The sequence below is a fragment of the Perna viridis genome, chromosome 12 (genome assembly GCF_037379345.1).
Source record: "Perna viridis isolate PV_CMFRI_1.1 ecotype Kerala chromosome 12, ASM3737934v1, whole genome shotgun sequence".
In the NCBI taxonomy this organism is placed as follows: Eukaryota; Metazoa; Mollusca; class Bivalvia; order Mytilida; family Mytilidae; genus Perna; species Perna viridis.
Window position 1 is genome coordinate 16,325,786 of NC_142456.1, and position 13,107 is coordinate 16,338,892.

The 13,107-nt window shown below is 32.0% G+C and overlaps 1 protein-coding gene across 6 annotated transcripts; it reads left to right on the top strand.

Moving 5' to 3' along the window:
- The first annotated feature begins 14 nt into the window (after positions 1 to 14).
- LOC148601456 (COP9 signalosome complex subunit 7b-like) lies at positions 15 to 12,893 on the top strand. 6 transcript variants are annotated; one of them, XM_088556592.1, is made up of 10 exons: positions 15 to 204; positions 3,608 to 3,656; positions 5,022 to 5,187; positions 5,787 to 5,862; positions 6,503 to 6,591; positions 7,751 to 7,810; positions 8,292 to 8,434; positions 9,382 to 9,487; positions 11,700 to 11,824; positions 12,448 to 12,893. In XM_088556592.1, the coding sequence occupies exons 3-10, from the start codon at positions 5,032 to 5,034 to the stop codon at positions 12,482 to 12,484; spliced, it is 792 nt and encodes a 263-aa protein (XP_088412718.1). In that variant the 5' UTR covers positions 15 to 204; positions 3,608 to 3,656; positions 5,022 to 5,031; the 3' UTR covers positions 12,485 to 12,893. The 6 variants fall into 6 exon arrangements, with proteins under 6 accessions (XP_088412718.1, XP_088412716.1, XP_088412719.1 ...); XM_088556590.1 differs by lacking the exon at positions 15 to 204 and adding an exon at positions 1,847 to 1,915; XM_088556591.1 differs by lacking the exon at positions 15 to 204 and adding an exon at positions 1,855 to 1,912 and having other exon boundaries at positions 3,604 to 3,656.
- The last annotated feature ends 214 nt before the right edge of the window (positions 12,894 to 13,107 follow it).

Here is a 13,107-nt window from a genome sequence, read left to right on the forward strand (position 1 = left end):
ATTCTATAATTGTGGCTATGAGTTGAATAGTTGGACATAGCGCCATTGAATTACATATCTATGGGAAATTTTACAAAGTTGTAGACATTACTTCCACTATCAAAAATCGATAGGATATAACCGTGCCAATGGGCAATAACTTCCGTGTCACACAAGATGTAAACACAAAAAGTACATCTATATATTTATGATATATTCAAAGAGGTAATTTAATTATTAGGACTGCCTTTTTAGCTCACCTGGCCGTAGGCCATGTGGGCTAACGCCATTACCATCACTAGTCGTCCGTTGTCATAAACAATTTCTTCAAACATCTTCTCCTCTGAAACTACTGAATGGATTTGGATGAAACTTATTAATAAGATGATTGTTCCTTAGAGTATCCTGCACAAAATGACTGTTTAGATTTTTGATCTGTTATAAAACATGGCCGCCGTTACTAAATATAGAACGTAGGGGTCAGACAGCAGATTTTTGCATATATCTCTAAAACCGTTAGGTTTAACCAAATTTTGACATAAGATAAAAGTATTCAGCATGATGAGATCAATCTGTGGTCAAATCAGTTGACCCACGTTGGAGTTATTGTCCTTTTTGGACGATTTTCTTTCTTTTTTTTTTTTTTGCTGTTTTTGATGTTATTTCTTTCAAAAATCTCCTCAGAAACTGCTGTACAGAATTCAATGAAAGTCGGTATTTTTGTTTTTTAGGGTATCCTTACCAAAATGACCGTTTGGATTAAAAAAACATGGCCGCCGTCATTAAAAAAGTTACTAAAAATAGAACATAAGGGTCAGACAGTAGTGTTTTTTTTAGAGTTATTTTGCCCATGAAAGGCAAAAAATTATGTTTAGAGCAGTTTTCAGTCAATATCTTGAAAACTATAATGGATAGAATGAAACTTTCAATTAATGAAATGATCCTTACGATAAGTCCTACCAAAGTCTTTGTGGAGTCAATATTGTCAGACAACTCCTTCTTAGAGTTGTTGCCCTGAAAGGCAAAAATTTAACAAGGTGAGCGATTCAGGCTCCTGGGAGCCTCTTGTTTAATGTTTGCTCCTTCCTTTATACCGCTGTATACGTTCTGTAGTATAATTTTACATTGTAAGTACAGGATTAAAACAAAAACGTTCATAAACATTATTTGGCGACCTGTTTGCAGTATACACGAATGCCTATAGTTAAAAAATACATTTTTTTATTCATTTTGTACGTGTATATAGGCTTATTTTTAATCATTATTTCAAATAATCATTTCAAATTATGGATCGTTATAATAGTGTATCCATCAGCATCATGAGAACTGATTTATTCAACGGGTCATGGTTTTCCTTCCCTCGTTTGTCTACCCCGGACTTGACTTTTTATGAGCAACTCGGCGGGTGTTTCTAGAAAAGCAGAGGACGCTTACCCTACCGGTGCACCTGGTCCATACTCCAAGTTTTTGGTGGAGTCCGAGTTGCTCAATTGCTTTTGTTACTTTGTATGTATGATTTTAGTTACTTTATGTTCTTTGTTGTGTATGTCTGTTTTCCATGTCTGGTCTTTGTCTTTCTGGTTACCGCTATATTCTTGGTTCCCTTGATTACTCTTTGATTACCGCTATAACCTTGATTCCCTTGATTACTCTTTCATTTTGTTTTCAAATCCATTCAACCAATTTGTCTTCATAAACTATAGAAAGAAACTGATGATTCAAAACGGCTGATTTGATCAGGTCCTTTATTATTTTATTTTATGTCGTTTTTAAAAGCTCTACAGAGCTTATATGTTTCTTGTTTGAATATAGTTGATTTGACTTGATTTGACTTGGTCCGAGACCTCTTTAGACCGAATCGACCTTTTCTGAATGGGAAGTAACTCTGCCCAAACAAATTTTCTGCAAGTTGTTGACAGTCGCAAAGAAAAAAAAGGTTTGATTATTGACACTAAATGACATATTTTTGTTAAAAGTTTACTTTGCTACAGCATTTCTAACGTTAAAATTGCTGATTGGAAGGAAAGCTCAGTTATGTTTAATGCTTGTTTTCTACAGTACTGCACTTCAACTAGGAGTAGGAGTTCAAGTCTTCAACTTCAAGAATGGTAATCCCTTTTGGGAATCGGCACTGGAAATCGGTGCTGGTCAAAAAAAAAATATATCTCCAGTACCGAATCCCAGAAGGGATTACAAAAATGGCAGATACACTGTCAATTATAATTTGGCAGAACATGCAGAATGACACGATGAAGCAACTCAGCAGTAGACATGATACTAATGGAAGTATTTAACATCCCTTACTATCCATAAGAATCACATGCACTTGTCTTGTAAAAAGTAACATGTTTATCAGAGACTTAAATACACAAGAGATTTGCAACTATATACATGCAACTGAAATTTCATATTATGGGCACAAGATCTTGTACTTACGTTGTGTACTTAATCAACAGTAACAACTTGACTTTAAAAGATCATTAAAGTTAAAAAAGTATTGTGAATATTGATATAACACATTCAGTTTCCCATTCTACGATATCTTAGCTTCATGTTCATGCCACATTTTTCTTCCTACCAAAACAAACAAAAAATAAGTATAAAACAAGTTACCCACCCCCTTTTATGAAAATGAAAATAATTCTAAATTAAATTAGTAATTTTTCACTTTAACCTATCATAACTTTTAAAAAAAAATAAATAGTTGAATAAATAAGTGGAAAGGTCAGGGAATCTTGTTCTCTGCTGCATGATAATTTTATCGAAAAACTGGTTATTTAATGAATTTCTTATCTCTGTATATTCTATATCTGCAGTTATGCAGGGATAAAGCTTATCGGTCGCCTTTAATTTCACCTGGGCAACTTCACATTACTTTCCAGATCACCCAGGTGGCGACTGCAATATTTTTATTTCATAACTCCAACTGACAAGTTTGTTCTATCAATATAAGTACTCCACGGTTATTTATAAAAATTGTTAGTGTTGGTAAACAGTTGACACAAAATAAACTGGCACCAAATGGAAGTCACATGTTTTGAAACGGTGAACCAGTTAACGAAATAATATATGAAGTGAAATCAGTACAGCATAGTCAATCTGGTTGAATTTCATTACATACATGCTTTTTTTTTCACTTCTGAAAACAATGAAGCGACTTTGATATATATTTCAAACATTTCTACTCAAATTGCCTGTAACAAATCAATTTATTCCTAAATATGATATTACAGTAAATACAACTTACACATCATTGTGCACATGTCTGTCAATTTAAAATTAAAAACAATTTGTAAACTTCCTGTTTCAAAATGTGGAAATTTATAAGCGGCACTAAGCGATCATGATGTCAGTAGACACAGAGAGATTCATGTAAATGCCATTCTTAAGATAATGGAAAGGGTAAGGGAAGAATGTTGTGACAATGAGTGTGATTCAGGGCTTGATGATGAAGATTATGAGTCTGATTGGATAGATGAATCCACTGTTTATTCTAAACTTTTTGATTAAATTAACTGTTGTTTCCTTAATATTACAGATACACAATTGTAATGATTTGTTATATACATGTAGGCATTGACAATATTAAACTAAATAACTGTTTGATGTATGTTTGTTTTTTCCAAAGAAAAAAAGACGGGCCACTCACAATTTTGTTGGACCCCAAGAAACTAAAGGTTAGTAGCCCAGCTGGCTCCTGCAGAAAAAAAGTTAAGTTTTATCCCAGTTATGATAAAATGCATCTGTATAGGGATTATTTTTTATTCTGAGACAAGTGCCCGTGCTTATGTGGTTAGAATTGTGTACAGATGACCATTGGTAGCTACATTTGTACATGTATTTAAGTTTTTGATGCTGTAGGTTTGGACGTGGTTCAGACAAAAATGTCTCCAGCTGTCCATCTCAAAAGGGATTAATGTAACAATAGTGTGTGATTTCCATTTCATGCCATCTGTCCAGATCTAGTCAGATACATGTACATGTAATTATGATGTCTTGGGATGGTTACATTTTATATTTTTTTTTATTATTCACAAATTCTAGTCTACTGCCCCAAATGTTCTTGCATCATTTTGCTTGACTTTTAAATTTTATTTATGACCCCTTAAGTCCTAGATCTGCACCTAATTTGTACAAATGTATTTACATGTATCATGCATAGTAAAATATTTGAGCTGCAAATGGCAATTTTTTTAAGTCAGTAGTACACAAAACTGGCATCTGTTGATATGGACTTATTTTCAAAGATTGGCTTACAATGCTGTCACTGTACATGCACTTTATTTAAGAAAGGGAAGGGGGATCTTTGGTTTTTGTAGCTAAACTAATATTTAAATGTGGATGTTTACATAGATGTATGTTTGTAGAGTTGAAGTCGAAATGCCATATAAAAATATTTTCTTGCTTTTTTTCATGTACATGTACATTTACATGTCATCACAAGATTTGATCATTTTCCTGCATTGGTAGAATTTTTTCGTACACCGATGGATGATAGATAAACTGGTCACAAACTTAGTTTGTCAAAAGACAGAAATACTGTAAACCCATAATTTTGTTAGCAAGATAAATCACAAAACTAATTTGTTGTGAATATGTCACTTCATTTTAGAATGTTAAACAGATTGTTAGTTGACTGGTGAATATAAATACATGTAGTTGCAAAACTGAATTGATATTTTGAAATGCAAAAATTACATGTAGTATCCTCTGAAATAAATTAATTTACAATATTAAGAATAAAATTCATTTAATTCATTTGTACATTTTGTACTTCACAATTAATCTTCCTTTTGAAAAAAAATGTATGTACATGTATGTAGTAAATTATTGACCTGAACCCTTAATTCCAATGGATTAAAGGTTAATTTTCAGAATGTGTTCTGGTACATGTACAAAATTATATAACAGATAATACATGTAGATCTATAACACTATGTTACATGTACATACATGCAGACATGTACAACTTCATGTAATACATTAAAAAAGAACCATTTTAAATTTTCTTGAAAATTTTTAAATGGATTTAAATTTGATAGTGCAGGAACGATGACTGAAAAGTCCAGCAGTAATCCATTGGAACAGTTTGTGTTGTTAGCAAAGACAGCTAAAGGTGCTGCAACTGTAGAACTTATCAAACAAGCTCTGGAAGCATCTGGTGTCTATGTTTTTGGTGAACTTCTAGATATGCCACATGTTAAAGAGGTAAGAGGTCTTAACTTTTTTTCTGAGATTTGTTTAGATAAGCAGGTGGTCAGTTAACACAGGTTGAATTTATCAAATGGCACTGATATACAGGTAATTTGAAGGCACCTGGTTTACAGAGGTTTCCAGTATGCCCAGGATTTGGTTTAGACAGGTTTTACTGTATTTTTCTGGTTAAAGTATAATGTATATTTTTGTGTGTATTTAGGGAGCAACCATTTGATATAAAGAGGGCTAGGATCAAATTTGAAATAAAAAGGCAGGATGTTGATGTATGGTTTTATAAAATCCTGGATCAACATTTGGAAAAAAATACAAGATGTAGAAACAAATCAGGATCAGGTTTTGAAAAAAAAAATTAGGACAGGCTAGAGTATAAAATACAGGTAAGAAATTTTACTGAAAAAATCCAGGACACAAAATTTGATCCCAGCCCCCCCCCCCCTTAGAAAGCAAATAGTTGCTACCTTATTGAATGAATCTCTCTTAGTTTACTAATTTTTACTATTTTGTTGCTAAGTCAATGGACTTTGAACTCTGAAAAAAGAGATGAGCAAACATGAGCTGCTTATATTTCACATCATCTCTTTCTGTTGTAGCTATCCTCAGGAACACATGCACCATATTTTGACCTGTTGAATATATTTGCATACGGTACATACAGTGACTTTAAAGGTACATGTTGCATATACATACATATTGAACCTAAGTTATGATAGTGATCACATACATATTGAACCTACATGGAAGTTGTGATAGTGATCACATGCATATTGAACCTAAGTTATGATAGTGATCACATGCATATTGAACCTAAGTTATGATGGTGATCACATACATATTGAACCTACATGTAAGTTATGATAGTGATCACATGCATATTGAACCTAAGTTATAATAGTGATCACAGGTCTGCCAAGTCTATTTCTTACAAATGTTTTAATTTTTGTTTGATCTTGTAAATCTCTTTTTTTACAAAATGAAAGAAAAACCTGAAATCCTGTTTATAATCACAAAGGTTTTGACATTCTTGAAAGCTTAACTGCTATTTGCTATTTAGATCCTCATACATGTACATGTACACATATAACATGTACCTTATAATTCTTCTTTTTTATGTTTCACCTAGGACATGGAAGTACAATTGTACATGTACACATGGACCGAACCATGAAATTTGAATTTTATTTTTAAATTAAGTTGTACCTACATGTAAAAAGAATCAATTAATTTTGTATACTGATCATGATTGCAACACCTTAGAAAAACACTTTCTTAGAACATAATGTTAAAGCTATGTGTTTTTTTTTTATAGAAAGGAAAAGTAAGTTGCCAGAACTGACACCAGGCCAACTGACAAAGTTACAACAGTTAACAATTGTTTCCTTAGCAACGAAAACAAAGGTAATTATTTCTATTGTCTCATCCTTTCATTTATTACTATGTATAGAAACACAGTAATCAATTGAAACTAGATAAAGTGATGCCCCTGCATTTAACCTTCATACAGCTATATCATAACTGATAATTGTCAAAAGCACTTTGTCAGATGTGTTATTGTGTCTGTGAGACACAAATGATGCCCCCGCATGTGGTTTTGTGTAAAACTCAGCATAGCTGAACGAAACCTAAACTCAGTCTGTAACTAATCATGACAGACTCACATACCAAAAAACCTGTCAAATATCTTCTAGCATTTACAAAAAAAAAAAGGGAAAAACTATTATTTCAATACAATTTTTAAAGTGCAGGGCCCATTATTTTGGTAAAACTCAGCGTAGAAGAATGAAACTTATACTCGATTTGTAACAACTCATGACAGACTCACATACAAAAAATCAGTTCAATGTCTTGTAGAGTTTACAAAAAAAAGTGTGGAAAACTGTTATTTCCATGGAATTTTTTAAGTCCAGGGCCCATAATTTTGGTAAAACTCAGCGTAGCGGAACAAACTTTATATCGATCTGTAACTAATCATGAAAGCCTCACATACAAAAAATCAGTTCAATATCTTCAAGGATTTTCAAAAAAGTGCGGAAAACTTATAGTACGGACAGAATTACGGACGGAATTACAGATGGACGGACAGGGGTAAAACAATATGCCCCCAACTTATCGTTGCAGGGGCATAAAAATATGATTTGAATTTTAGTTGCAATTTGTGCAGCCAATCTGGCACTTGATGGAAGTACATGTATCCATTACTTGATACATGCATATTGTGTGTTACTATCAAGTTGCAAGCAGACTTTAAACTGTTTTAATTATTGGACTGGACATTTTGTCCTACAAGTTCAGTCATTATCAGGACCAAACAACCATTCATAGAATGATCAGTTAATAGGATATTTTTTGGTTACACCTCTAGTATGATACACTCCCAGTTTGATAGTAATTGCCTTAGGTCCAAGTGTCAAGGAGCCGTCAAGTGTCCAAGATGTATAGTATTCATTATAGGAAAAGCAATAAGAATGCTTGACAGACATGTTAAATTCCTGAATAATTGCCATAAAATATTTAATGTTTTGTAATGTTTTGAATTGTTTTGTGACTTTTTTTTCAGCACATTCCATATTCTGTCCTATTGAGAGAATTAGACATTCAAAATTTACGAAATCTTGAGGTAAGTTGTATTTATGGGTATTGATATTTATTATAATATTTTTTAAAGAAATAATTCAAGTTTAATTTTGTACAAAATTGATATGAGTTACTGATTATTTAGAAGCTGCTGAGTGCTTTATTTGTTTTATCTGGTTATTACAAAGTTTTATTTGTTATATCAAGAAAAAATATCACTTACCAGGAAGTTGTTGGTAGAATTACAACATTGGAATTAATTGCAACTTCTTGGCCAATCATCATATCATTGCTGGCATTGGCCAATGGTGAATTGATTAGATTGAATTAACTTCTTAAAGTTATATAAAACAAATATTTGTGTTGATTGTAGAAAAAAGGTTGAATACAATCTTTTTGTTATTTATTATTATTTATGTATTTACACAATTTAAATCAAGATTTGTTACACCACATTTTTTATTTGACAAACTCAAGTCCTTACATTACTTAAATGACTTCTGTCTTTACATATCCTCTTGTAGGATTTAATTATAGAGGTGATATATGCAGATATAATACATGGAAAACTTGATCAGAAGAATCAAAGACTAGAGGTTGATTATGCCATAGGTCGTGACATTCGACCTGAAGCTGTGTCAGAAATCGTCAGTGTTTTACAAGATTGGTAAGATAATTTGAAATGTATTTATTTAATCAAATTGATTATTTTTACACGAATGAATTAGTTAAAAACAAAATTTCATTGAAATGGTCAGTTATATTTGATTGGTAATTTAAGTGCTAAGTGTTATTATTGTTGTCTTTTAAATGTAAATGTGTTAGGTGGAGGTCATTTATATAATGTTGCTATATCTGGTATCTGATTCTATTGGGATATCAAGTTCACTATTGATATACTGTGTTCAGGGGGAAAAAATTCCGTAGTGATCAACATAATTGATCATTGGTTAGAACAATGCATTATCATATTGTCTGTCCTGAATTATGATAGTTAAATTTTGTCTATTTTCTTATTCTATCTCTTAACCTAGTTCTTCCAGTTTACTATTGCCATAAAACTGAATCATTGACATGCACAAAGAAGAGTGGTTATACATAATCAAGATAAGGACGACTTGTTCAGGGATTTTTCCAGGATTTTGGATCAAAATCAGGGAAAATCATTAGTCACTTGGGAATGGGTTAGTCATTGACTAAAAAAATCACTGCTTGTTGACTTTTCTTGGAAAGTAATGACTATTGGTAAACATGGACTGTCTGCTGTTTGGGCAAGGCAATTCCAGGCAATATTATATGATGATACATATATTGATATTATTGTATCGCTTCAAGGTATTATTATATGTAACCTATGGTGAACTCTCCCATGATACTTTATTGTTCTTACTGCCTGATATTTTCTTTCTCATGCTACTGTTGTGATTTTATAAAAATATTGACAATACATGTATCTAATGACCATGTGATGTCACATCGACTGTAATGTTGCCAATAAACAAAATAATGTCAGTTTTGACTGTCTTGACAGACTATCAGGCTCATTGTGTCTTTAGTTAACTTACAGTAGCCAAAACACTCGTGAGTATATACTGGTCAATATGTCTATTTTAGGTGCAATGGATGTGAAACTGTTTTACAGAATATAGAGCAACAGATTACGAAAGCCAATCAAAATAAAGAAAATAATACACGTATAAAACAACAGATAGAAACAGAGGTAGTTATGAGGTTAATCCAGGCTTAAAATCTAGCACATATATCCTTTAAAAATGAATCTTTCATAATTTTGAATGACATGTGCTGACACCTCACCAAATGTTACTTGTATATGTCACAGCCCAAAAATATATTCTGAAATACAGGCGTTTCAAATATCAGGGATTTTTTTCCCCACTTTTAAGCGGGATTCTGCTAATTGAAATCTGCATTTTACTGTTGCGATTTTTTTTTAGCTCACCAGGCCAAAGACCATATGAGCTATTGCCATCACTTGGCGTCTGTCGTCGTCATCTGTTACAATTTTTCAAAATTCTTATCCTCTGAAACTACTGAGCTGCATTATATGAAACTTTGCACAGATGTTCCATAAGGTATCTTGCACAAAATTTGTGTTTAGATTTTTGATCCGTCAAAAAACATGGCCGCCATTACTAAAAATAGAATATAGGGGTCAGACTGTAGTTTTTCACATATATCTCCAAAAACATTAGGTCTAGCCAAATTCTGACTGAGTGAAAGTGTTCAGCATAATGAGATCTATCTGTGGTCAAATTTTCATTTTAATCTGTCAAGCCATTTAGGAGTTGTTGCCCTTTTTCAGTGTTTTTTTGCTATTTTTAATGTTATTTCTTTCAAATCTTCTCCTCAGACACTACTTGACCAATTGGAACCAACCTTGGTATAAATGTTTCTTGGAGTATCTTGCACAAAAGTTATGTTTATATATTTGATCTGTCAAAAAACATGGCTGCTGTTACTGAAAATAAAACATAGAGGTCAGACTGTAGTTTATCCCATATTTCTTCAAAACCGTTAGGTTTAGCCAAAATCTGACACAAGTAAAAGTGTTTAGCATGAAGAGATCAGTCTGGTCAAATTTTCATTTTGAACAGTCTGGCCATTTAAGGGTTATTGCCATTTTTCGATGTTTATTTGCTATTTTTGATGTTATTTCTTTTAAAAAATCTTATCCTCAGACACTACTTTACCAATTGAAACTTAACTTGGTATGAATATTCCTTGAGGTATCTTGCACAAAAGTTATGTTTATTGTTTTGATCCGTCAAATAACATGGCCGCCGTTACAAAAAATAGAACATAGGGGTCAGACTGTAGTTTTTCAAATATATATCCAAACCCGTTAGGTTTAGCCAAATTCTGATGTAGGGTGAAAGTGTTCAGCATGATGAGATCTATCTGTGGTCAAATTTTCATTTTAATCTGTTAAGCCATGTAATGGTCCTTATGATAAGTCCTACCAAAGTCTTTTTGAGTCAAAATTGTTTGACAACTTTTTGTTAAATTTATCATGTTTATTGCCATTGAAAGACGGAATTTAACCAGGTGATTGATTCAGGCTGTTTATTTATTTCTGATTTTACCAATTTCTGTTTTGTTTGATGACTTCGTAAAATCATCCCTGAAATATGATAAAATTGAAAGTTTCATACGGAGTCACATTTCTTATACCAATATTACCTTTGTATTAAGTGGTTGTTTTTTGTCTCGCCTTTTAAAGTTGTGGTAGGCAAGACATAAAGGTATTGCCTTTCTTGTGTAGCTTCTACATTAAGATTTTAATGTTGAATTTTCTGATTAAGTCAATGAATCACTTGTGCTAGGTCAATCATATTTTGTATGCAGTAACACTAAGATTACTTAATTACTATTTCATATCCATTTTTTGCTTATGCCCCCACAGTCACTGTTTAAATATTGACTTTGAAATTTTTTAAAGGTTTTGATATAAAGTACATGTATTCTGATTAGGTCAGTTTGCTATGAAGATCTTGTGTTATGTCAATGGTATTTGGTAGATAGTTGCATTAGCATCACTCCACTTCCATTTCTGTTTCATATATATGGCCCCACAGTCGCTATCAAATTTTGAAAAACAAAGACAATGTGCAGCAGGCCAGACATTTCTACATTACAAAATTTTATTTTTTATTGCACATGTTGATTGTCAGTTGGAAAGTTTGTCATGAAAATTCATCTTCCTGGACAAGAAATAGTTTACTTTTTATTGCACATGTTGGCTATCGACTGTAAAGCTTGTCATGAAAATTAACCTTTATTGATGAGAAATCAACGTGCAAATTATACAAATGTAATGTTATGTATCTATTTATATTACATTGACCAAGGGCAAAGTTTCTAATAAAAACAGTGCTATTTATTCTGTATTTAATGAATGATTGATTTTGTAGGTTGCAAACATCAAAAAGACCCTGAAAAGTACACAACAAACAGATTCTGAAGAACAGATGGTAACAGACAGTAGAGATATAGCCATGTCATCAGATAAACCCAAAAAGGGCTCAAAAACAAAAGGGTATGGTTTAATATACTCCTAATTAGGAATGTAATATGATATACGACTGTCTTGTGGTCCACTTATCTTTGAGTAATTCAAAAAATGCTTAGCAAGTTTTGATTTTTTGGTTTGATATTCATTTTAATTGAAAAAGCCCCATTGAATTTATGCCCTGCCTGACATACATATAGTGTAACCGTTAGAGTTCATAATGAGATGCTCTCCATATGAATTTACAGATGTGTGTGTCTGTCAACAGATTTTTGTTTTCAAACTTCACTTAACTGTTTTAATAGTATAGTTACTATGAAATATTGATAGAGTACAAATTTTAACAAAATGTTCCACATGTACTTCTCATGTCATGCTGATTTGAACATTTGTTATCCCTCTTTGTTGTGTTTTGCAGATAACCAAATTAGTGTTTTATTGTTTTTTTCTTTTTTCTGATTTTCCAGTGTTGTTTAGTATTCTGAGATATAGATAAAATTATCAGCACAATCACACTTGTACATGTAGTTCATTGTTTTAGATTTTATTTTTGATTAATTTTAGATTTACAGAAAATAATGTTTTTTTTTGTTTTTTTTTTTTTTCCAAAGATTTGTGTCGTTTTAAGTTTCTCCTTTATTTACTTCCAGGATTAGGGGCAGCAGTGGCACCAAATTATGGAAGTGACTCTAGAGTGTGTACCATAACTTCAAACTTCATAGACTGAATGTTCATCAGTGATAATGGTCATGAAAGGAGAATTCATTTGATTTTATGCCAGTGAAACAGTTCCATGAAAGTTTAATTTTCTCCTTTACTGCAACTGGATTAAGAACTACCCTGTTATGACATTGCCTTTTATAGAAAAATAATAAACACAACCCCTTTTTTTTCAAAAATAAAAATCGGATAAAAATCCTGCAATATTTTTATGAAAAATTGATTTGCAGTACCTTCATAATTTTTCACATACTTTGTGAAAAGTTAATGTACTTCACAATATCTCATTTCCATAGCGTTCTCAGATAGAGCTATTGTGATAATTTATTTGTATGATTTTAGTGCTAACATTAAAAACGATAATAATACAAGAATATGTTCTTTGTTTCATTGCTTTACTGTTGAAAGTTGTGTAAAATCATCATTTTTATACCCCACACAACAAAGTTGTGGAGGTAATAAGGCTTTTTAGGTGTATGTTCATCAATACTCTTTTTGTCATTGCAAAATGGTTAGGGAAAAAAATAAGTTCATAGATTCTTGAATTCTTGGATTTGACAAATTCATCGTACAAATGAAAGGGAGATAAC